Source organism: Chinchilla lanigera, unplaced genomic scaffold, assembly GCF_000276665.1.
Source record: "Chinchilla lanigera isolate Chin_1 unplaced genomic scaffold, ChiLan1.0 scaffold00003, whole genome shotgun sequence".
NCBI classification, from domain to species: Eukaryota; Metazoa; Chordata; class Mammalia; order Rodentia; family Chinchillidae; genus Chinchilla; species Chinchilla lanigera.
This window is the reverse complement of record NW_004955404.1, coordinates 28143531-28170566: the sequence shown is the minus strand read 5'-3', so window position 1 is coordinate 28170566 and position 27036 is coordinate 28143531. Positions and strand designations below refer to the sequence as shown.

Below are 27036 nucleotides of genomic sequence, written 5' to 3'. Positions count from 1 at the left end.
AAGTGCTCCTTCAAAGGGAATAAAATTATTCGACAAGAATAAAACTCCTTTATCCCTAGAAGCACCATCCAATAACTTCTGTAAAAACAGGACATCGACCCAATAATGTATTTCATTGAGCCTGAGCTTCAAGAACTCAAGATATATTCTCCTTTTATAGTCCCATACATTAAAAAAAAAAAAAAGAAAAAAGGAGCCTACCATTATGATATAAGCATAAATACCAAAAACTGTAACATGCAACCCAAATTTGAAGATGTTAAAATGTAAAACTATGATTGGAAATAATGAACTCTATGATTACAAATACTATTCACAATTTAAATTTTTTTTTTCCAAGTTTAGACTATATACCAATCCCCTCAATGAATTTCATTTATTGCAAACATCTAGCAATAAAAAAAAAGTTCAGATGGTTAAGAGTTTAGATAAGAACAGATATGTGTCCTTCCAAATGACAAAAATTAATGAGAAATAAAATCAATAGCGGGAAGTAACAATCCAAAAGAAAACAAGATGCTATAATTCCTAAGCACAGTCAAAGCTTAGGCAGTGGTGTTTCCAAATAACCACACCTTCTGTATTTTGTGAATGGGTTTTGGTGTTACGGCTTGTGTCCAGATGTCCCCGCGAAGCCTCATGTGGTCATAAATGGGGCTTTTTCAGAAGTGGCTGGATCTAGGGCATGTGATGTTGGGATTAAGGATGTGATTACTAAATTAGTCCCCTGATTGGTTTGGCATAGTTCTGGACAGGATTAAGGGTACACTCCCCTGGGTGTAAGTGCTACCTGCCCTAAAAGTAAGGGAGAGGGTTGCTGGTTGTTGCCTGCTTTGGCTGTCTTCTGTCTGCCATGAACTGTTACTCCTCTATGATGCCCCTTTGCCAAGTCACCCTGCCTTCGAGCAAACTGATTATAGACTGAAACCTCTATAAACTGTGAGTCCAAATAAACCTTTCCTCCTTCAACTTTGGGTGTTGGGTATTTTGTCTCAGCAACAAAAGTAACTAAGTCTGCATGTGCTGTAATTTTTACATATTGACTTTATTTCCAATGACCTCTGTATTTACTATTAATCCAAACTATCTGTGAATTATTTTTGGATAATCTTCATACATAATCATATCATCAGTGAGTAAACTGTTTTGTTTCCTCCTTTCTAATCTTTATATGGCTTATTTCTTTTTCTTGTTTTATTGAACTGGTTAGACCTTCCAGTACAATACTGAAAACGTCATGACAGTGGACATCCTTGTCTTGCTTCTAAACCTGGAGGAGAAAGCATTCATTCAGTACTGCACCACTGAATATAGTGTTTGCCCTAGGGGTGTGTCTGTGTGTGTGTGTGTGTTTGCTGGCACAAATTCTTAGGCATTTTAACTCCTATTTTATAATGTAATGAATTTTATCAAATGCTTTTTCTATTGAGAAAATCATGGGGGAGTTTCCTCTTTTATTCTGTTAATAAGTTAATTAAACTGATTTTCTAACGTTCAGTCAAGTATAAATTTGGGGAATAAGTCTTGTCAGGCCATGAGGTAGTATGTATTTTATGTACCACTGGACATTTGGTAATAATTTATTTAAGTTATTTGTTTCTGTGTTCATGAGAAACACTGTGCTATAATTTTCCTCTCTTATTGTATCCTTGTCAGACATAAGCTTCAAATTATTCTAAACTTAAAAGTTGAAAATCATCATGTGCATCACTTCTGCCTTCAATATTCCAAGACAAAAGTCAATACCCTGGTGAGACAGAGGATATAATGCATTAATACCTCTGTATTTTATTTCTTAAACAAAATATTACTAGCCACAACTACTAAAAGCACTTGTAATCAAAGAGAAAAACAGCTTTTTCTCATGTATAAGAATTTATAAAAATTTACTACAAAAGGTTACTGCAAATTATGTAATCCAAGTGTCATTTTTCTAATAACTAATGTCCACACTGGAATTTATTGCAAAAGAAACGCAGTCACGATGCTTAATAGCCACATAGTAAGCAGCTCTAAACACATTTTTTAAGCAAAAAACCCCTTGTTTTAATAAAAAGTATAGGAGTGACGTATAGAAAGTATATTAATATATTGCACAGTAAGTTTTTATATTAGATAATCATCTACTCAATAAATGTTCCGTTACAATATTCTATTTCATACAGATGTTCATTCTGTTATGATATTCTATTTCATACGGATGTTCATTTATTAAGTGTGCCTAACTGGGAACTTTTCTTTTGAGAATATATATTCTAAGTCTGCTTACTTAACTATATTGTTGAAACTTTAAAAAGGTTTTTAACTGACAAAAATTGTATATAGTTATCCTGTACACCATATTTTTTGAAAAACATACCTTGTTAAATAGTTAAACTGGGGTAATATTTGCACTGGCTCACACAATTTTTTGTGGTGAGAATTTTATAACCTACTGGACAATTTTTAAGAATACAATATATTGTTATTAACTGTAGTAATGGTGCTGTACTTATCTTTTAAACTTATTATTCCTCTTACCTAACTAGTTTTATCTGTTTTGACTAGCATATCTTCAGTTTCCAGACCTCCAGCCTCTGGTATCTATACTCTACTCTGCTTCCGTTTATTTAACATTTTTAGATTTTATATTTATCAGAGTAGATTAAAACAACAAAGGGATTAATGGTCTTAGAAATATTTTAACAAATATCAAAGAGAAAGTGTGTACAGTCAATAATAAACTTTTACTACACCTTAGAATTCCCAGAAAGCTCAGCAAGTACTTTTAAATGTTACATTTTCCTATAATAAAAAATAATCTAGGTAATAATCCTGAGGACAATGCATTTAAAAAACCAAAAGTAGCCAGTAACATAAAATTTCCCTAATCTTTGTATTTTAAATAGTAAAATTACACAAAAAGTCCAAATTTAAAAATAAAAGGGTTATTAGAAGAACTCCATTTTATAACTAAGGAGACTCACTGTAAGACATTCAGCATCATTACAACAGCAGCTGTTAAACCACGAAAGTTTCTATAATGTTTACATGCAATGTTTCTCCAATTATATCACATAATTTCCTTTCAAAGGTTGTGGTACAAAAATTAATAGCATATTACCATGAGACTAACAGGTATTTTTAGATTGTAAAAATATACTACTAAAAACAATAGTATCCTGTATTACGGGTACCTAACATTGATAGGGCTAAGGATTTAAATATGCAATTGATTATCCCATTTACCGGCATAAAATGTAGAAAGGCTTTAGCAAGATAATTTTTTTTTTTTTTTTTTTTTTTTTTTTTTGGTTTTTTTCTGGTACTGGGAACCGAACTCACGACCTTGCGCTTGCCAGGCAGGCGCTTTTGCCGCTGAGCTAAATCCCCAGCCCCATAGCAAGATAATTTGAACAGTCTGTCTAAATAGATGGTTTATACACTTACCACTCTTATGCTTCATAAATCTCTGGAGCCTAAGCTAAAAACATTTCAACAATTAAATCTATTTAAGTAAGTCTATTTAATACCTACTAGAATCTCTTAACAGCATCAACTAGATTTTAATTTTTCTTTCTCCTAAACTCACAAAAATGGAATCTTAAAGAATAATCACAAAAGAGTTTCCTGGGTATTATTTAAAGGAAAGGATATAAAAGGTTTCATTTATATGATTATTTGCTTTAATAGTAACAGAGGATATTCTACAGATACTAGCTTTGAGCTTTCCCATTTCAATTTAGAAAAAAAATTTTAAATGATGATGAGGAACAGTTTTCTAGAAATTGTTTGGATGTTTGTCTCTAAGGACTCTGCATTAAAACTCTCTATAGGGTAGGGGAACACAAACAACCAATAAACAAACGCAAAGTGCTAAACAGATTCACTAAGATGACTAAGTCACATTCTTATGTAAATAACTATTTTCCTAAAGAGATCTTTACCAAGTAATTTTCCCCATCATTAGCCTGATGTTATTATTGACTTTCATAAATTCAGTTAGTGGCTATTATATTAGTACAATACGTATTAGTACACCTTATAAATTCTGTACTCATTTGATTCTAAAGCTAGATAAAAGACCCTAACAATAAAAGCAGTATCTAAACACGCTATGAAAATTTTGTAAAAGCTGTAAGTAGCACAGACTTCAATTTGAAATCTGTATGTAAACAAACCTTAAAAATAACTAGATAGTATTCACATGTCTCCAAAATTGGTCAGTGGTACACTCAGTATACCAGATCTTAGTATTTCTTTAAAATTCCTGAGTTCCTTATAATCAAGGAGGATAAATCTAATCAAAGTAAATATTTGATACTGCTTAGTAGCATAAACTAAGTCATGCAAAAATTCTGAAAAGAGGGACATTACATGGAAAAAATGTGGTGGCTTCATGGCCAACTTTACTGAGATCTTTAATCTTTAAAGAATGCCTAGAATTTAGTTAGGCAGGCACTTGAAGAAAATTACCACCAAAAAAAGAAAAAGGACAGGAAAGGGCAAGGGAGAGAAAGTAGAAAAATGCTCCCGAGGGCAGAAAGAAAACCAGAACAAAAGTTTAAAAGAACCACAATCAATAATTGAGGTACATCAATAAGCTGTGAGTCATGCAAAATAATTTACTTGAGAAATTCAAAGTTTCTCTAATGAGCTAACATTAAAATATGTCCAGTTGTAAGATGGTTACAATGTAAACAGAGGTAGGGAATTCCAAGATGCCAGATAAGACACTGCTCCTGGAAGCCAGAAAATTGAAGGCACCAGAGAAAAAGAAGTAGAGAACAGATCTTGAGGCTTGTAGATTATTCATCTTAGAAAATGATGGTATCACTTCCAAAGCTGGACGCTAGAAAGATTTATATGCGAAGTAATTATTTTAGGCATGTTATGCCTCAAAAAAACACTGAGATGCCCAAGAAAAAGGTCTGATGTACAGAATGAAACTCAGATTAGAATTTCTAGAACCACCAAAGTTTAACGAACTAAGGGAAATAGTATACTCAAGAACAAGAGATGATAGCATATCACCTATCTCACAGATTGTTTTGTTTACCTTCAGTGTCAATCTCCTTTGTGATGTTCAGAATAGCAAGAGTCATGGACTAGAAATAAGAGACAAAGATTCTAATCTGGCTGAGCAACTCATAATGTATAGAACACTCCATAAAACCATTTGAGCTTTAAGTCTATTTGGGCCATAGGTTATCTAATTCTAATATCTGTGGCAACACAATATCACACACCTCAAAGGAAACTAAACATCAGAGCACTCATACATACTGAAACAAACAAAAAACCCCACATTTACACAGAAGATAGATCCATAATGGTTTTAACAAAATTTGCATTTATCCCTTCATCTTAAAAAAAGAAATAATGAAATATCAGGATCCATTCAACAGCTGTTGGTAATAAAAACCTTACATTTATATCATCCCTTCCCATTTATAAAATATTTTCACAAAACCACATGAGCAAGACAGATATTACCGTCACCATTTTACCAATGAGAAAAAGACTGAGAAAGGTTAAAAGCACTGTCCAACATCATGCAGTTAGTATGTGAAGAGTCAGGGCTCAAAGTCAGATCAAATTCCTAGTTTATGGCTCTTGCTATTAAGCTGCCAGCTTTCAAATTAAAATGTACAGTATCTCAAAAAAAAAAAAAATGGGAAAAACCAAAAGAATGAAGCACACAGAAATAAGCAAATATTAAAATGCTGATGCAAAAAGTAAATAACGGTAGGCTAGCATTTTTCTTTTTCAGCAGTAAGAAAGCAAAAAGGTAGGTATAGGAAATACAGACACTATTAAGAAGCAGGAGTTTGAACTATGAAAAAATTAAAAATTAAGATGCCACCTGAAAACATTTACAAAGCCAAGACAAACACATCATGCTATTCTTACCTTTTCAGTTGCTGAAACAGATGGCTTTGATACAAAACCCAACCTGTCCTTCACAGATAACTTAGTTACATTCTAAAAAAATTAAAATGGACATATTCAGTGTTTCCCCAAACATATATAAATCTGTTGGGATTCTGAACATTCTGATTTTACTAGTATATACCAATTCTATGAGTATACTGATACTAGTCACAAAAATGTGGGCATTTTTAAAGGAGGGAAAGGAAGGGAGGAAGGGAATGTGTATGCAGAAACAAAAGTAAATAGTACGCAATAAACAGTATGCAGTATTATTCAATCATGAAAAATTATAATGTAAAACAAGAGGACTGAACCAGGTAACTGCTGAAGTTCCTTCCACTGATACTAGAATCATAAATTTTTAGAATTCTGTATTAATAAAAAAAAAATCTGTACATTTTAAATTAGATTTGAGTAATTAAGATGTCTGTTTCTCAAGTTTAACATTAAGTGTACTATATACTTAGCTAATAAGTGGCATCAATTAACTAAGTAAAAAACTATATCCTGACTATTTTATATAGCAAATCCTGCAACATATGGAATAAAAGCAAAGCTAAGTTTTGAAGACTGAAGGTACAGAAACAAGAAACTGCTACTCAGGTGTGGGACAAAGTGGGAAGAAATGACATATGGAGGAGAGAATCCCAGGAGTAAGTGATGCAAGGCAAGCTGCCTAAATCTTGAAACAGTATCACAGGAGCATGCTTAATCTAATATTTTAAGCCCTCTTGTCTCAAAAACTTTCAGTTTAGTCTACTGCACAACAGAATTCTAATTAAGTAAAAAGAAGATGGGAAAAGTAAAGAGCTAGTGTACTAAACCACTCTTCCAGCGGTTTTGAAGAAATGTATCCTCTCCATAGAGAAGAAATCTTTCTTATACAGTATTAACTAAATGGAAGAATTCAAGTACTGTAAGAGAAATCCTAAATGTTATGGTAAATAATGTTATGGTAAATAATTTACAGGTGGGGTTCATTTACATAAAGATCTTAATTTCTGTGAAAAATGTAAACACTGAACTGTAATTCAAATCATCAAGTGAAATTAATTATATGAGGACCTAGTATGTGACAGGCAAGGACCTTCTATTTACCTGAGGAAGGTCTGAGCTAGCACTCTGGGCTTCTGCCGGTTCAACAGTACTTGAAGGTACTGGACCCAACCGCTCTTTGACAGACTGCTTCACAACAGGCAAAATGGGCTGCTGGACTAAAGGCTGCATTACCTCAGAACAAGAAAAAAATTTAACAATCTGATTAGTTGGGGAGCATAAAAATAACTTTTGATAGTTTGTACTAAGCTGTTCATACACAGAAAAATTTTAAACATAGCTCATAATCAAAACCCAAGTATTTTTCAACTTTTTTCACACACTCTCTCACACACACACACGTTTTCTTTGCAAGAAATATAAGTTACAAAGTATTAGGGGAAATGCAATTTATCTTCCATTGTTGTTTAATAACTGAAAAACAAACTGCTATAACATACCTCTCTATGCAAGCAAACATTACACAGTATAACACCGATGTATTTACTAATAGAGGAGGGGGAGAAAAGAAAGACAGGAGAAGGAATAAGAATTCCCAAGACGAACCAATAGTTTAAATTTATAGAGTAAGTTAGGTGTGGTGGTGCACACCTGTAATCCCAGCACTTGGGATGCTGAGGCAGGAGGATCGTTGCAAGTTCAAGGCCAGTCTATGCTACAAAATGAGCTCAAGGCCAGCCTGAACTGTACAGCGAGACCCTGTCTCAAAAAACGACAAATATATAGAGAGAATATACACAGCTATATTTACTGAGTGTGTCTCATCTGCCAGGGACTGTTTTATATACTTTACTACATATATATCATCTTTTAATTCCCCAAATTACAGATTAACATCACTCTTAAAAGAGAGAACACACTGGAGAGGTAAAGTAACTTTCTCAAGTCTACAGAGTTAACCACAGGAAAGCTAGAATATGAATTCATTTGTTTTTTTTGTACTGGGAATCAAACTCAGGACCTTGCACTTGCCAGACAGGTGCTATGCCACTGAGCTATACCCCTGGCCCTAGAAAATGAATTCATATCCCCATGATTCCAATGCCTTTGCTCTTTTTTTTTTTTTTTTTTTTTTTTGGTTTTGGTTTTTCTCCGGTACCGGGAACCGAACTCACGACCTTGCGCTTGCCAGGCAGGCGCTTTGCCGCTGAGCTAAATCCCCAGCCCCTGCCTTTGCTCTTAAACAGTTGTCTCTCTTACCTTTGGGGAAGTGGTTTGTAACTGCTGTGTGCTCCCTTCTCTGTGCCAATAAACCTTAATGAAGCGGTTGTTTAATACTGCTTCTGTACTTGATATTGCTTTCTTTGCTTCTTCATATGTTGCAAATTGAATAAGGGCACCTTCAGGATCACCATTATAGGCAACCTAACATTTAAAATGTAACAGTGAATTTCTAAAGGAATTTGTTGCTTTATGCAGTAAAATTCCTCAAGTTATGAAATCCTGGTCCTTCCAACTAAGAGACTATTTTCATGTTTCCTTGTATCTAGAGTATCACCAGTACTTTTCCTCCAGGAAAAATAGTAACCAAAGATTTTCATAGTGTGAAAAAAGCCTCTTCCATTTAACAGCAGAGTGCTAATTGCATAAATGTTGTACACAGCATCCAAAATGTTTCTCTTTTTACATCTTTGATTTTAATGCTGGATATCAGAAATAATTCCTATAGTCAATGGCCAAAATCGATAGATACAATGTAAAGAACAGAGTACACATCTTTGGAAGAGGTGATCTTGAGCTCAAAATTACATAGAGATCATCTGTACAATAGCCCAAATTTGTAATTTTCAAACAGCACAAGAAAACTCTGAGGAAAAAAACCTTACCTAACAATAACATCAATCACATCTGACACCTAAGGAACCAAGATTCAGGGAATAATTAATTCTGATGTTTAAAAAGTCAAAAAAAGCACTCCAAATTTTCGACTGTTTCAGTAATATCAATGTTTACCGAAGTGTGATTTATAAACCACAGTGTGCAGCAATACAAAAATCAAATTGCTTGGCTCAAACCTTGACTGACTTCCACATGAACAAGCCATTAACCTTTCTGTGTCTCATTATCTCTGCTATATGTGGGAAGAGTAACAGTACCTATTCCTTAGTGTTACTCTAAGAAATAATTCACTCAGAAAATAGTATTCAATAAATATTAATTGTAACTTTAAGAATGATTTTAGATAGCATTTTAATAATTATACTTTTTTTAGAATTTAAAAGCATCAGTTTTAAATATGTTTAATTAATGTGAAGCTTAAGGATTTAATTTTACCTGATTTTGAAAAATTTTTATAAATAATGCAATAGTATGCAGATGCAGCAAAAGAACCAATGAAGAGAAGATGCATAAATGAACAAAGAGAGACAAAGGGAGATACTATGTTTTGCCTCAGGTTTGAAGTATTTTTTTCTTATTTATATTTTTAGATTTATATTACCAGTATAGTTAATTTTATCAGCAACTATATAGTTAATTTTATCAGCAACTGGGAACTTTTTGTTATGTCTAGATACAAATATGGTAAACTGAATTGCCATAAAGATATTAAAAGATATGCAAAATTAAGTAAATAACTACAGGATAATACCCGTACTACCAATGCTTCCAAAAGTTTACGTAGAGACAGACTAATATATACAAAGATCTAGAGCAGAACACAGTAAACTGTAATAACTCAATTTTATACAGATAAAGGGAAGGTGACAAACATAGAAATTCAAAAAGGAAACATTTCCCTTAAATTGTTTATACATCTCTATTTCCCTACCTCAAACAAGCCTTTCTCACTTCCATTACTTTTATAAGTGTATTTTTAAAAGTAATAAAAAGTTTATAAAATAGCAACTTAAATTGAGCTTTCTCTCTAAAATTTCTTTTTTTTGGATTATAAAATATTAACTATTTTAGTTAAAAGTGCAAACTAGAAGATAAAACCCAATGTATTATTTAACACTTTTAATATATAATGAAAATTAAATAATACTAAAAACACATACTTACCCACAAAACAAACCTTACAATTCTGCTAATCCAATGTCTTATTTTAAGAGAAGTCATATACAAACTGTATTACCTTTTACCATGAAAAATGGTTTTGTAAAAAACAAATATTTAAAATAATTACTGATTACATGGTATTTGGACTCCATCAGTATTTGGACTCCATCAGTAATTGGGCCCCCAAATTCATCCAACCACAAAAATTGCAAAAATAAATCTGACTGAAGTATTCTGTTGAAATGATCTTAAGAAATTAATGAACTGAAAACTACTATAACATTAGGCATTGCCGGCATGATTATTTAACTTTCCTGTAATTTTATGACAAGCTCTATTAGGTAAAAATTGTATACCATTATGATCAATCAAAAAAGTCTTGCCTCTGAAATTAAAAGAAAAACAAATTTTTCTAAAGGACAAAGTTTCATTTTATGTCTGCTATGGTTTGGATATACTTGGAGCGTTTTCCACAAAGAGGCATGTGTCTGAGGCTTAGCTGTTAACTGTGGCAATGTTTTTGGAGATAGTACATACCTTTAATAGGTAAGGTCTTGTGGGAAGTTCTTCTGCCTTGGGGGAGGGGTGCAGTTAGAAGGAATTAAGGGACCACGTAATTTTCTTGGATACTTCAGCTCTCACCAGAGTAAACTCAACCACTCAATTGCTTTTTGGTTGTTTTGAGATGTACATACTCTTCCCCCAACGCCCACAGGCACTCCCACTGTTGTGACACCAACCACTATTAGACTTTCATCAGAAGCCAAAAGAATGGTACCACCTGATTATGGACTTTCAGCCCCCAAAATGTAAGCTAAATATACCTCCTTTTCTTTATTAAGCGACCCGTCTCAGGTATTTCACTATAGTAACAGAAAGACAATGTCTAATTTCCTAACTTTATAGAGTATTAACAAATTTTCTACATGTCTTTATAAAAAGCAATTTTAATATTACATTAAATTAACCAAGGACAATGGAACCATTTTATGGCACTTACCTGTAAATTAACCAGTGTTCCAAATCGACTAAAATGCTCATTAAGTTTGCTGATATTATTTAATTCTGGAGGAACTTTTCTCAGTTCAAGTTTAGTATTTTCATTTCCAAACTGAACTTTCTTCTGGAAGCCTGGGCTGTTTGTCCTATTAAAATTTGGTCTGTAAGCAAATATCAAGTTGATCAGCACATTCATAAATCCTGACCCTTACACCAGTACAGTGGAATAAAGTTTTACATGTAAGGTAAATATTCAATTAAGTCCAATTTTTGCCTCCAAACTAAAAAGTACTAGTTGATAAAGGAAAGTTGTATTTTCTTCCAAATAAATTCCCAAATTAGCAGTGTTAGCATCTTTCATGGAAATACTTAAGAAGGACTCTGCCATATGCTTTGGTACTTTCCACACTTGGGTTATTTAACATTTTTAGCGGTAAAGGTCTTAGTATACTCAATCAGACAATTTAAACATAAAACCTTTTTTCCATGTCAGAATAAGCTAGCTTATTGAAATGTATCCTCTTTTAAATTTTGATAAAATTTCAAATTTAATTTTTATACAAAAAATGACCCCCTTAGCCTCTTTCCAGCTTAAAGACACAAAAAAAGAAGTGTTGGAAGTACACATTATACAACTGACACTTGAAAAAGACAAAACTGTGCCTAACAGCTTGCCTCAAATCACAGAATTACACAATTAATTACAAAGCAGAGCTATGAACTGCCCATTATTAATGCTCAAGTGGTGTGGTAGTAGTGTCTTTTTAATACATGCAAATCTATAAATGAATCATCATACCCTCCTCAACATTCTGTTTCCATATACTTTTTTCAGAAGCTCTTCCTTGACAACTGAATGCCTCTCCAATTGTTTCCAACCCTGCAAAAAGCTTTCTAGCTCCTAATAGGAACTACCTACATGCTGAATTCTCTTCCCAAATCTCATCTACATGCCTTTTTTCCCTAACTGGTGAGGAGGGCGTCCCCCTACATATAGCTATAGCTAGTATTTAATGTCACATTTAAGTAAGGAGTATTTCTCTTGGAGAACTGATATGAGGAAAAATTATGTCCTCAAAAATCCCATCAACTGTATAAGAAAACGCTTTTCTAGTACCAAACAACTAAACTACAAATGCCTAGAAAATAACATAAATTTTCTCTGGGGATTGCCTGCACAATAGAGTAACTCAACATTTTCAAAAAAAGAAAATACTATATGGTCAAAATCACACAGTAACAATCTAAAAAACCAGTGTACAACAGAATTCTTCAGTTTTCCCTGCCAGCTTACTTATCAAACCAAGTCTTCTTTGTAGGACCTCCAGGCTCCCCAGAACCTATTGTTCTTTTCCTCGATTCTGAATCCACTACTATCCTCATACTGCTTTTATTAGGAGGCTTTTCTGTGTTAAAAAAGAAAAGAAAATGAGAAAAAGCATAGATTAATATTTTATCACAGCTACTTAATTCATACTGAAAAGTTTCTGGCTTTTTGACCAAATATATACTTCAGAAGAAATAGAAATAAAAGTACATTCAAACACAGTAATCCAAGGGATTTGTAATTTACTTCAAACACATTCTTCTATTTTACATCTATCAACTGTAAAAACAATCAGTACTTCTCACATGCCAAATTAAAATGGGATTCTTTAGGCCATTTTAAGGGTAAAAACCCATGTGGGAATTCCCACGTGCCAACACTCTCACCACAAATCAATATACTGTACAAATATATTACCTGAGTCTTTAAGTCCATTATTTTGAAATCAAAGGCACAATCTAATATATTTAAATTTAACACTAATTGAATGATCTTTGAGAATCTGTAAGAGTTGTAAATGAAGCTGTTTATTTCAACAGCAATGTATTAACATACTGAAAGCATACCTGATTTAAAAAGAAATTAATGAAATACACCATGCAAGAGTATAAATACCTGCTTCCAATACTTTTCACATTTACCACTACAACAGCCTTTATACAAACCTGCCTTACTTTTTTCATCTAGTCTACTGTCCTGAACTGGGCTTTTCTTTCCAGATTTCTCTGGTCATCAACTATCTGTAGAGAGAGGCCCCAAAATCAATTCCTCAGAGCCCTGCTGCTTTCCTCTATCATCAACCTCTTCCATAACATTTCCAATGAACACCTAACATTACAGCTAAAATTAATCCGTTTTTTACAAAGAAAACCTTATTAAACCATTTCCTCTTTAGCTTTTCCATCTACCCTCCACATCTGCATAGCTAATTCCTAAAAGAGGTGTACACTGACCTAACTTTGCTTCTGTATCATCTACTCACTCACAAATTAATCCTCTGAACATCACAGCTGCTCCCATTACTGAAAATATACTATAATCACTGATGTCCTAATTCGTTGCTTAAGCCTATGAATATTTTTCAGTCCGTCTCTTTCTTGACCTGTAAGAAGCATTTGCTGAATCCACTACTACCCTCACACTGCTTCTATTAGCAAGCTTTTCTGTGTTAAAAAAAGAAAAGAAAGGGGCTGGGGATTTAGCTCAGCGGCAAGAGCGCCTGCCTGGCAAGCACAAGATCATGAGTTCGGTTCCCGGTGCCGGAGAAAAACCAAAAAAAAAAAAGAAAGAAAAACAAAGAAAAAGAAAAGAAAATGAAAAAGAGCATTTGTTACACCTAATAACCTTTCTCTCCTCCAATATCTTCTCTAGATTTTCAGGAATCCCCACCACCTGCTTTTGTCTATACCTTCTAGTTTCTTTTCAGTCTCCTATATAATCTATTTAAGTTCCCCTATTTACTTGGGCTTTTTCATCTCTACACAATCGCTCTATTGCCATGGCTTCATTCATCTTTTCAATGATTCCTGTGAGTTGAATATTAGAAAAATACACGAAGGAGGTGGGCATGGGAGGCTGAGGCAGGAGGACTGGGCTACATGGTGCATTAAAGGCCAGCCTGAACTACATAGTAAGACCTTGTCTTTCAAAAAAAAAAAACAAAACAAAAACAACATACAAGAAAGTATTTGTAGTCTATATAATTCAAACTTGCAAATTTCAGTATCACTCCTTCCACCTCCCTTGACCTCCACAATTACTAAGGTGACAGAAAAAAAGGTTAAGAATGAGTATTTTACATATTCATGACTCCAAAATTTTCTAGTCAGCCTTCTCTCATGGAGCTCAGACTTCCAAATCTGATCTCAACTTCTCCACTCAAATGACTCATGGCCCAATTCAAAACTTCCAAAACTAAATTTATCTCCCTATCAAACTTGGTCTTCTTCCACAACAAATGATACTACCATCTGCCTAATTATCCAGGAAAATATTTGGTGTCTAATTTCACCCTTTCCTATTGAAAGTCCAGCTATTTAGTCAAAGTACTGTCAATTCTTTCTACTAAACTTCAATCTTTTCACTTCTCACTATTATTACCCTAGTCCAGCTACAAGCACTTCTGTTCCTGAATTTCTCAAATGCCTTAATAGACCTCTTAAGTCCTTCTACATCCATTTCAAAAAATAAAAGCTCTTTCAGGTTCTCAAAGTATCATCCAGTACATGTGTTTGACTTACCCACTTTCTCTGGCTGTGATTTATTCTACACTTCCACAGCACGTCAGGCAAAAACATGCTACATCTAACAATAGTGACATTCACAGTGCAAACTAGTTCCTATGTCCAAAGACACCATCCCATCTTCTACAAGGTATTTAGTATTATTCTCATCACTTAATCTGGTTTACTAGCCTTTTCTGAGAATCTCTGATCTAAACTTCTCTTTTACTTTTTAATATGTACTGCACCTGAAGGCTCACTAAGAGACAGTGATGTGTTTTTTCCTCCAATAATTGAGATGGATTTCCCCCAATTAATTTTTTTTTTTTTCTCGGTCTTTTTGAGACATGGTCTCACTATGCAGTTCAGGCTGGCCTTGAACTCACTTTATAGCCCAGGCTGGTGTTGAACTCACAGTGATCCTCCTGCCTCAGCCTCCCCACTGCTGGGATTACAGGCATGAGCCACCACGCCCAGCTCACCCCCAATTAATCTTTATTTTCTCATTTAAGTTTTTTTTATTAATATTCAAGAGGAGTGCTAGAAATAAAGAAACCAAGCTCCTTTTGGTATACAATCAGAAAATGTATCTAATCATTACTACTTCCCACAATATCCTTTTAATGAATTTTTTTCTGCTAAAAATTGTCAGAATTGATTCTGTTGACTGCAAATGGGAAACTACTTAACCCTTCCCCTTGCCTATATCCAAGCATGGAAACATCTATCAGGTTCTGTAACTTTACAAACACAGAAAGAGTAATTATCAGCACCTCCAGGAAACTTTTACATTAGTAATTCTAAGACATCAAAGGGCCTAATTCTTTTTCATTTATTTAATAACTCTCCATCAAGATTTAAAGTTATTAAGCATGGAAGTATAACTATCACATATAACTATTATAATCTTTGATAAATGTCATTTTTAGGCTATTAGAAATGTATAATAATTACACAATGAACAATACCATAAGCTTTTTATGTATCCATCACAATCCAGGATAGTAAATTTGCAATTTAAATCAGGAATAACCGAGAATATATGGTAGGGTAGGAGGGGGGCACTGAAAAAACCATGAAAACAGAATTATAGGCGATCTTCAACTGGGTTGCTAGGTCAGCTGCCTGATACATTAGAAACACTATTAATACAGACTATACCCTAAATTAGCTCACAAAGTAATACATAATGTTATCTAAATACTAATACTTAAGTAATTTTCAGGCACTACAATTTTATTTAAAAGCCATTCAGATCTCTTTGTAGGAATGCTAGACATTTATTTCTCAATAGCAGGTCTCATAACTATACACACAAAGAGCTAAAATACCCTAACTCCAACTTCTAGAGTAAGATTCATATGAAAAAGATTTGCTCTCTCTCCTCTCAATCACAACTAGAAATCAACCTTCCATGGAACTATATCTAATGAACCTAATAAATACATTTATGCCACTCCAATGCAACAAGGTAAGAAAGAAATGAAGTGTAAATACCCAGAGCAGTAACATTTTATGGGAAGAAAGTCATAAGCAGAAGGAAATGGAGCTTCTATAAACTAGCTAAGTGAGAGACATTCAAAGGATGGATAAATCACAATGAGCTGTAATCTCAAGTGACCACTTTTTAATTACAAGCTATGTTATTCATTCACACTGAAACTATTTTAAAAATCTTTTTCTATTGCTGTTAATGGTGATTACTGGAATCCTTAAGGAAGATTTTAACAATGTATATGGAGGGAGGCTTATAAATAAATGTCTCATCTCAAAGAGGATATAAAATTAAAATGTTCTTCACACCTCCATCACAAAAAGATTTTCAAATACTCAAGGAAGATACTCAGCATTTTATCACTTGCAATCAACAAATTAAAAACACAGGCACAAGCTATCATAATGCTACTAATCTACATTAAGTACTATTACTGAAGTCTGGCTTTTATTCACAATGATAAATCGATTTTTTTTTTTATTCTAGCTAGGAAAAAACAGCAAGAAAACGTTAGAACACTAATGGGTTTTAACAGTTAACTGAGGTGATTACGTACATTTTTACTAGCCCAGGTAATATTTTGTTATATCTGATATCTGTCACCTACCCTATAAAATGTTATCTGTGACAAATACTACATCATTCAAAATAATGTGAATATACTTGCTCCTTTAACCCTCCTCATCAATTTATATCTCTAGTATAGAGCTTCAGCTGCTCTGGCTTATGACCGTTATCAGTCCAAACTCTTAAAAATTTTATTGAAAAGTCAGTTTTCTTTAAAAACTTTTTACAAGGAGTCACTTCCTAGTAATACACAATTTCTTCTGCCAACATAACCAAACCAATACCAAATTTTAACACATAAGAAGTGAATGAAAAATAAAATATGCATCAAGTACTAGTTTGCACAGGTAATTTCATTATCCAAAAAAGGACAGACTTTAGGAATTAAAGCATTACTCAAGAGTTTTTTGGTTGTTTTTTTTTTTTCAAGAGACAGCATTTCATTATGTAGTGCAGGCTGGCCTTCAACTCATTTACGTAGCCCAGGCTGGCCTCAAATTCATGGGCCTCAGTCTCCCAAGTGCTGGGATTACAGGAGTGTACCACCACACCCAGCTATTCTTAAGAGTTTACATGAACCAATTCAGAGTACAGATGGAGAGAAACAAACAAAAACAAAACTACCTGAGAAATCAGATAGTTTTTCCTGTGGGAAAGTTCTCTGTGGAGCAGTATAACGAAATATGGCTCTACCACAAATATGGAACCACACATTACCTGTACCTCACGAGAGACCAAAAGATTCAGGTAACTAACAAAAACACCATCCCCTACTCAACCTAAATAAATACAGGAAGAAATGTTCTTTAAAAATGGTTCCCCACTCTTGATACTATGAAAATGATGAGAAAAGATTAATCATAGTACCTCTGGGTGGCAAGTCCATATCCCCTGATGTTAATCCTATCAAGTTAGGCCTTTGTGCATGCACTCTGTGTCTATACATAGGTCTAGAAGTGTTTGTTATGCTTGGAGCTTCAGGATTGTAGCCATCTGTGTCATATGCATCTGGTAATACAAAAACTGCAATTAAAAAACAATTATAAAACTCCATTTGGTAATTTTAATATTGACAATAGAAACAGTAAGCCATCTAACAAATTACTAATATAACTACCATGTTTTATAAGTATTATAAAGTTCCATAAAAGCAAAAAATATTAAAAAGGTAAGTTTTTAAAAATAGTAACTGAGGGATTATTTAATGTACAGTCACCAAGCTTAGAAGGTAGTCAAAATAATTTAGTGAGAAAAAATGGTTCTAACAAAGCAATGAATACTATAAACACTATTAAATTCCTTATCTAAAATTCTGCTTTAAAACTACTTCACAGTATGAATAGAGAGTGGGCCAAAACTGCACCTGCAGTAAAAAGAGAGGGTGGAGCAGGAGGAGGCTGGTGATGAATGCCAGTTGTTACAACAGTAGGAACAGAACTGGTTGCAGAGTTCGGGGGAGCATCCATGCCAGATGGTTGCAAAGGAGGAAGGGGAGGTGGTGGTCCTGTCAAAACCAAAGAATAAGAAATATCATCTGAAAGCAAACAAATAAAATAAATTACTGTATATCCAAACATATTTTCCTTTATCAAACTGTAATACCCTCTACAAACACAAAGCTCTTACAACTTAATAGGTTTTCTTGGTACAAAAGCTTTTTAATGTATTCCAAAATAAGTTAGCCTTAAGCAGTACAAGACTGCAGGCAACTGGGGTGTATCCACAGTGTCATAATTCACAAGACCATTAAAAGCCACAGTATCTGCTTTGGTACCGGCTGAAATGTTTCAGTATATTCCAAATGGAAGTATTTCATTTAGTTTCTAACAGACATCTACATGACAGCTGTAGATACTTTTAACAAAATCAAGCTGAACCTATTAACTTTAGAGGAAAACTATTAATGGACAAATAATGAATACACACCCATAAATGTTATCTACTGACCTGTGACAGGTGGGAGACTGGGTGGTAATGGACCTGGAGGTGGCACTGGGGGTCTTAAATTCACAGGTGGCGGTGTAAGAATTGGTGGAGGTGGGGGGAGTCCAGGAGGAGGTGGTCCTTCAACAACAGGAGGCTGTGCTGGGAAAGGCAGCATACCAGGAAGATTGACATCTTCTACAACTACTGGGTCACTTCCGTGATCAAAAGGGCACATGTCACCTCTCATACAAAAACCCTTTTCTGTGAGTAAAGAATAGTTAGAAAGAAATGTGAAAAGCACTGAAACTGCAAATAGTCTCTAGGTTATAAAACACCAATCTTTTTAATAATGAGCAAAAATGTAATTTTTAACCCAATTTTTCACAAAAGCTATCTGCTCATTTTCAGTAATATAAATATACTTATCAATTTTCCTACAAATTCCTCATATTTGTCCTTCTTTATAGCAGAACAGTATTCCATTTTATATATCTATATTTTACATACACACACACACACACACACACACACACACGCACACACACAAAACTTTGTTTATCCAATCATCTGTTGATGGGTTTACAGATCACTTCCAGGATTTACCTATTACAAATTTTGCTTCACTAACATTGGTATGCATGTATCACTGTTACAGACACAAACTTAGATATCACATGGTATCTCTCATTTGAGTGACGCAAACTACAAAGGTAATTATAAAGGACAGATAGAAAGGGACAAGGGAAGAAGAGGAAGGGAAGGAGAAATGAGAAGAATAAAGATGTGCCATGTACAAGACCCTAATAACTCCAATCAATGTAAACATATGCCATAACATGACCTAAGACAAATAATATCAACAAGTATATAAAAGGGGACAGAGGAACTAGGGCGTGAGGAGGAAGAGAGGAAATGGGTTAGGGGGAAAAAAACTGTAATAGGTATATATAACCAATCCCCAAGGTGACTGCAAAGTGTGTCAACTGCAAAGATGTACTAATTTAAAAAAATGAAAGAAGCCAAGATAAAAACATTTATCAAGTGTTAATACATCTAACATGCACATGTATACTAACATACCTAATATATTTTAAAAATATATCACCAAATTAAAGTAAGTTACTAAGCTATCTAGCAAAATGACATAACATTTAATTTTTGGCATACTTTTCTCATTAGAAACAAATCATTTAATCTCTCATTTGAAATTACAAGAATATTGCAACTCTGGCTGTAGTAGCAATTATAAAACTCTTCCTATTAATACTTTAAAAGTCTTTAATTCTCTTATAAAAACATTACCAAGGAGCATTTACATTTCTAGGTCTTAGCTATATTTTAATATTCACTCATTTCTAAAGTGAGTTTTGTCATAATGTATTAGAAGCAGCCTCCTTGAAAAATAACTCAGTAGATACGAATGTAGGACTGGAATGTGGTCATTTTCTAGGTGCAGGTTTAAAAACTTCAACATCTTAAACCTTGCACAGAAGTAGTCTTTGAAATGATAAATAGGCAGAGGTAACTAATGAAATGTATAATAGTATTTGAGAATTCAGGAAATGACAAAGACTAACTTCTCAATATTTTAACACCAGGGATAAATCTGTCAATAACTGTACAACCTAAACTTACAGAATCTAGGAGGCTGCAGATATTAATTCAATACTTTAATTGAAAGACTTACCATCATAGTCTCTACACCGTTTCTTTGGCATTGGTGGTCTTACATATGAGTTATGGTCCACTTGGTCTTCATGAAATTCAGACCAACTTTCAGTAGTGTTATTACCATGATGTGTAGGAGCAATTACAGTAATCGTGCTGCTCAAAGTAGGTACAGGATAGTGACCAGATGAGATATTAGGTACTGAAGAGACTGGAGTATAATTATTTTCTAATGGATCTGCTCTATCCAAGTCATATTTCGGTTTTACCAGATCCCTTTCTGCAATGAAATACAACAGCTTATAAAGTACACTCTACTAGAAAACAAAAACAACAACCAAAAAAAAACCCCACTGTGTTCCAGGTTTAAGAAGGTGGTATTTTCTGCTAAAATAGAGAAAAAAATTTTTTAAGTTCCCTTTCTTCTACAAACTACTCAATTACTACAGACCAGTTCAATGTAAGTTATTTCTATTCAATACAAGCTAACCTATAAACCTACACATAAAGTTGCTCTACTGTTTAATGAGTTTTTCCTTGAAATTTTGTTTCTAGAGAAAAGAAATTTTACTGTCTTCATTACAATCTTAGCCCACAAAACAGAACATGTAATAAAAACATAGTATTTTTCGTCTTATAAACATTTCACCGTGATCCATCTAGAGACACTGTGACTTTTTATAATGAACACTATTAAAGATGAGAATGGATAAGAAAAGGAACAAAGAGAGTACACGTTAAACATAAAGAAACTAGGTAGTACACAGTTCCAAGAAGGAGAAATATCCTGGAGATAAGTGGAACAATATGCAAACAGAGTTATGAGCCACATTACATTTATAGCCCAGGGAAATACTGTAACAAAAATACAGCAGAATACAAGCTTACAATAAGACCAACAACAGTATTAAAAGTAACAAAAATCTAAGTTTGAATAAAAATGTTTTACTCAAAAAGGCTATAGTTATATTTTTACAATAACTGCCTTTCAACAATATATACTGGAAGAAAAATGACAAATGTTCGAAATGACATGCTCTTGCAAATACATCCTGATATACCATTTTTAAACTTTTCATAGTTTGAGGTATAATACATAGATAAAAATGTAAAATGAAGTGCACAATGTAGTAAACTATGATCTATGTATATAACTGTGAAACCAACACTATAATCAATGATGAACTTACTCGTTACCTTCAAAGATATCCTCAGACCCCTATGCAAATAACTTGGAACCCATTCTTCCTTTGCTCTACCTCAGGCAAACACTTACTAGTTTGCTGTCTATAATTACAAATCACTATGTATTTCCTAAAATCTTGCCTTCTTTCCCTCAAAATAACTGTCCTGAGAGTACATGTAGCAACAGTTCCTTCCTTTTTATTCATGCTATGGCATATACCATAGTATGTGGATAAGATTAATATCCACCTAATGATGAACATCTCGGCTGTTTTTAGTTTAGGGCTATTACCTATAAAGCTGGCACAAACATTTGAATACAAATTTTTGTATAAACATATGCTTTCATTTCTTCTAGGTAAGTAACTAGGAGTGGAATGAATAGGTCATTTTCTAGGCATAGGTTAACGTTTTAAGATACTTCCCACGTGTTTTTCAGAAAGTCATTTTACCTACATGCTCACCAACAGTGAATATAATCTATTTCAGTGTGAATATACTGTTAAATGTACAGTGGTAACTGCAGCTTTAACCTATAGTTTACAAACATATCTTGTAAGAGTTTATAAACACATTTTTAAAAACATTTACTTAGACCACAGGAACATAACAAAAAAAAAAACGAAGACAACACTGGCAAAACATTAAACAATTTTTAAAACCCTTAAATACAGAATTTTTCACAGCAAAAAAATGCTAATCAAAAGTATGTTTTATTTACCCCTGCTTCGTGTTCTGCTTCTGCTTCTAGTCCTGCTTCTATCTCTGTCCCTGTCACGAAGTCTCTCTTTACTCCAACTTCGGCTTCGACTCCTGCTGTAACTGCGACTTCGCCCTCGTCTTCTATTATATCGGTCTCTGTACGAATCTCTTCGGGGAGGATTTCGATCATAATCTCTTTTGCGAGAACGATCATCTTTTTTCCTTTCATCACGACTTCTAAAGAAATATATGGATCATTTTTATGCAAATAATAACTACACAGGGAACAAACTGAATGCAAAAACTGTGTTCACTGTCTATCACTGTAACACAAATATGGCAAAGTCAAATTGAAAAACATTAGTTTAAGTAGTCTAACACTTTTTTCAAAAGCAGAAATTATTTTAATGAATTAACCCTCAGTGGTATACATATCAACGTCTATATAGTTAAGCAAGCATATGTACATAAAGGTGTATCTGTTCCTGTCTTATATACACTACAAATTTTAGTACATATATTCCAAAGGTATTTATTGTATCAACATACTCTGAAAAATTTTGAAATCTTAATGGAAAAAAGTAAATCACACTAAATGGAAACTTCAGACAAAAAGGTCTAATGGTACAATTCCACTGCAATCTCTAGTTAGGAATAAAAATTAAAAATAATAACAGATGTCAAGCACAATTCTAAATCTTGCTCCCAAGACATATAAATCTGATAATACATTTTCTTGGTAGAGAAGTGCCTAATAATACCTTCCTGGACAAATACAAAAATAGGCATTACTTGCTACTATGTAAAATATAATCAAAGTCTCATATAAAAGGTAATTAAAATCTAAACACTAAGCATGGCTCAATGAGTCACTTACCTATTTTCTCTGTATCTGGAGCTTGACTGAGGAGGACTATGATTTAGTCTTCTAGAAAACTTCTTCTCTCGCTCTTCTTCCTTAGTGATCTGATACAAAAAAGTGTACAAATTTAGTTACTCCTTACACGTTACTATTTCAATGACTCAAAATTAATTTATATAATATAGAAGCCAAACTGTCATCTTCTCCAAGTAAATTTCTCTACTAAACACAATCATTTAATTTAGCCATAATGGACAGTCTGCTGAAAGAGTGAACAGTAAAGAAATTTATAAATATTAGTCTTAGAAAACAGGGATAAGAAAATACTTTAATAAATCTCATTTTAACATAATTAATGGACAGCTAATTTTACTCCTCTTTCAAAAGTCTAACATATATTCATGCTTTGGTTTCATGGACTTAATCTCACATAAAACACATCAAAGAATATAGGAGGATGCATTTGCAATAACCAAGGCATTAAAACACAGAGCATCTGCATCTGAGAGCTGGGGATATGGTAGAGTACTTGCCTATACGCATGAGGCCCTGTCTTGATTCTTAGAACAACCAAAAAAAACCCCAAAAGGTTCAGGGTATTTGAAAAATCAGTACAGTACATCCATTTTCTCACAGCATCATGTCAACTATATATTCCTGTTTCCTACAGGGGGTATTCATTTCTATAACTACTAGACAGTAGGCATAAGAAACAGTCCTTTGATCAGTGCTATTTTTTTCCAGGCTGTACTGCTTAGAACAGACATTAATATGTGATTTTTGAAAAATGGACTTAGAGGTTAAACAAATTCAGGAAATATTTTTTAAAAGTTTCTATAAATATACCAGGCCTTAAAACTGTCATTTTGAATAAAAATCCTAAGATATCTGATGTAACCTACATAGAAGGTATACATGTCCTGATTTATGCCAGCTTTTCCAGCTCCCTTTGGATGATAGCCAACCCAGAAGAAAAACTAACACAATCCTCCTGATACACTTCTTCCCTTCTACTTATCTCAGCGTACTTGTCTTAGTTATTTTCTTGTTGCTGGGACAACATACCCAACACCCACTATTGGGTTAAAGGAGGAAAGGCTAAAGGAGGACAAGTTTATTTAACTCACAGTTCGTAGAGGTTTCAGTCTATAATCGGCTGGTTCCAAGAGGGTTGCATGGCAAACAGGCATCACAGGGGAAAACAGTTCATGGAGGACAGAAGGTAGCAAACCAACAAGGTACAACCATAGCTTTTTCTATCCCTTTTTCTATCTTACCCAAGCTACTTAGGGCAGGTAGCACTCACACCACTAATCCTCCAAGGTAGGGCAGCAAGGCAGAGGGTACAGCAGAGAAAGAGCTCATGGCAAGGCAGGCAGGAAGCAGTGTGCTTTACTTCTTTCCTTTTTTATTCCATCCAGGCTACAAGCCTTGTTTGGTGACACACCCAGGGTGGATCTTCCCGCTTCAGCAAATCCATTACTCACGCTGATCTATTATCATATACCCATGATCCAGTCACTTGCAAAAGCCCCCTCACCCCATGAGAACATGAGGCTTTGGGTGGGGGACATACACAGATGGATACCTAAATACAAAGCCTAACAGCACTTTTGCAAGTAATTTATGTTGACAGATAACTATATTCTAGAGCACATGCCCAGCTGGAAACTTTCAGTACACCCACAGCATTTTAAACCTATACTAACATCTGGCATTTTGACAGTTCTAAAAGATAAGAGATAAGTAACTTCCCTAACCAATCAAGAAAACTATAACATGTGTTATTCTCTCACTAGATATAAGACTAAGGCTTTACTATTAAATATATTTGGAGGAAAACTGCTTCCCAAACCAAAGCCCCATGAAGCATGAACACAGAAAATACATTTTTAAAAATAGAAAATGAGAAAGACATGGAAACAAGATGCAACCCCAGACTTTCAGCTCACCCAATGCAAATCCAGGGGCACTGAGGTGAAAGAAATCAAAAGCCAAGCAGCTGAACTTTCTGAGATGGTAGCAGAGGAAGTAACAAAGAAGATGGATGAACCTCTAGAAAAAAATCAGAAATATTTTCACAGATAACTAAACAGATGATGACCATAATGAAGGATATGCTTATGTGAATCTAGAGAAGATCTGAACCTAGAGAAGATACAGATAAAAAAAAAAAATAGAGGTGCTTAGGAAGTGATGAAAACCATGACTGCCCAAGAGAGGAAAGAACTGGATTTTATGAAACAGATTCAAATAGATATCCAGGAGATTAAAAATTTTACTGAACTATAAGCAGTGGAATTAACCAATGTAAGGACAGAGTATCAAACCTAGAAGATAGGTGTGCAATTAGTTATCATCAAATAAAAGACTTCTTTAAAATAGCAAGGGACGGGGCTGGGGATTTAGCTCAGCAGCACAGCACCTGCCTGGCAAGCATGAGGTCGTGAGTTTGATTCCTGGTACTGGAAATAAATAAATAAATAAATAAATAAAATAGCAAGGGACTACAAAACAATAAATCCAACAGCCACTCGATAATGCAAATAACGTAAGATTGATGGAATCAATGAAAGTAAGAATATAAATGAAATTTTAAAAACCTGTTCACATAATTACTTACTTGGCAGAAAACTCACACTTGGAAACAGAATTTGACATATAAACATGTGAGGCATACAGCATTCTACTTGGCCATGACTAGAAAAAGCTACACTTTGGCATATAATAGTCAAGACTCTAAAGATTCAAAGCTGTTAAGAGAAAAGAAACAAATCACCTATAAGGGAAAGCCCATGAGAAGAATCACAGCAGACTTTTCAACCCAAACCTTAAGGCAAGGAGAGCATGAAGTATTTCAAGCACTAAAAGATAACAGCTTCCAACCTACATTGATGTATACCACAAAATTATTTTTCAAAATTGATACAGAAATAAGATACTTTCCAAGATAAAGAACATCTAAAGAAATTCATGACCACCAAAATCAGACCTCCAAAAAAGTTCTGAAGGATATTCTAGAAAAAGACAGCAAAGAAACTCCATGTGACAGAAACCCAGAAAAAAGCAGGAGTAACTATTCTATGTGCAGGCAAAGCCACTCAAGCTAAGACTGATCAGAAGAGACAAAGGTGGTCACTACATCCTTGTAAAAAAAAAATCCAAGAGAAAGAGATAACATTCATAAAAACACATGCATCTAACACCAGCACACCGAAGTATATCAAATAAACATTAATGGACATGAAAAATCAGTTAAGCACTAATGCAATTGTAATGGGGACCTCAATACCCCCACTGTCACAAGTAGATCAGATAAAAAAAAAATAATCAACGAAGAAATCAGAGATGAACCAAACCTTTGAGCGAATGGCTTTAGTAGGTATCTACAGAGGGTTGCACTCCACAATAGAATACAGACACTCCTCAAATGCACAAAATAGACTATGTACTAGTTCACAGAACATGTTTAAGAAAATGTAAGGAATTAAAATTATCCCAAGCATATTATCATTACCAGATAATAAATTAATTAATAATTAAAGAAATTGAGAATCAATGGCAAAAGAAACCACAAATCCTGCATAAACACATGGAAATTAAATAACACCCTCCTGAACAACCAATGGGATACACATGAAATTAAAGAAAAAATTACACAGTTTCTACAGTTAAATAATAATGCCAATACAACATACCACTAACTTATAGGGCACAACAGATCCTGCACAAATCCAGAAGATCATCAATACTTACTTTGAGAACCTGTACTCTAATAAGATGGAAAACGAAGAGACAGATTCCTTAATGCACATGAATTACCAAAGCCAAATCAAGAAGATATAAAAATTCTAAATAACCCAAACATCTATCAGTAGGAAAAACAAATGGTCATATCATCTCTATGTGGTACAAGAAATTCTCAACACAGTATCTCTTCTGACTCTTCAGTGTTAATAAATATACCCTACCCTACCCTATCCATCCATCCATCCATCCATCCATCCATCCACCCACCCACCCTTCCTCCAGCCAGCCAGCCAGCCAGCCAGCCACCCAGCCACTCAGCCAGTCTTTCGCTGCAGAGTTTTGTTTTTTTTTTTTTTTTTTTTTT

General features: G+C 34.0%; 1 protein-coding gene across 4 annotated transcripts in view; it reads right to left on the bottom strand.

Moving 5' to 3' along the window:
• The window catches only part of Rbm26 (RNA binding motif protein 26), a gene marked incomplete in the record, with an annotated part of 82870 nt that overhangs the window by 28312 nt on the left and 27522 nt on the right, over positions 1 to 27036 (bottom strand). The window contains 11 exon segments of one of the 4 annotated variants that reach the window (XM_013516366.1): positions 5893 to 5964; positions 7012 to 7143; positions 8170 to 8334; positions 10970 to 11129; positions 12263 to 12374; positions 17447 to 17602; positions 17943 to 18113; positions 18527 to 18766; positions 20193 to 20453; positions 22080 to 22297; positions 22938 to 23026. In XM_013516366.1, the coding sequence (XP_013371820.1) occupies positions 5893 to 5964; positions 7012 to 7143; positions 8170 to 8334; positions 10970 to 11129; positions 12263 to 12374; positions 17447 to 17602; positions 17943 to 18113; positions 18527 to 18766; positions 20193 to 20453; positions 22080 to 22297; positions 22938 to 23026 (1776 nt within the window). 4 annotated transcript variants of the gene reach the window in all.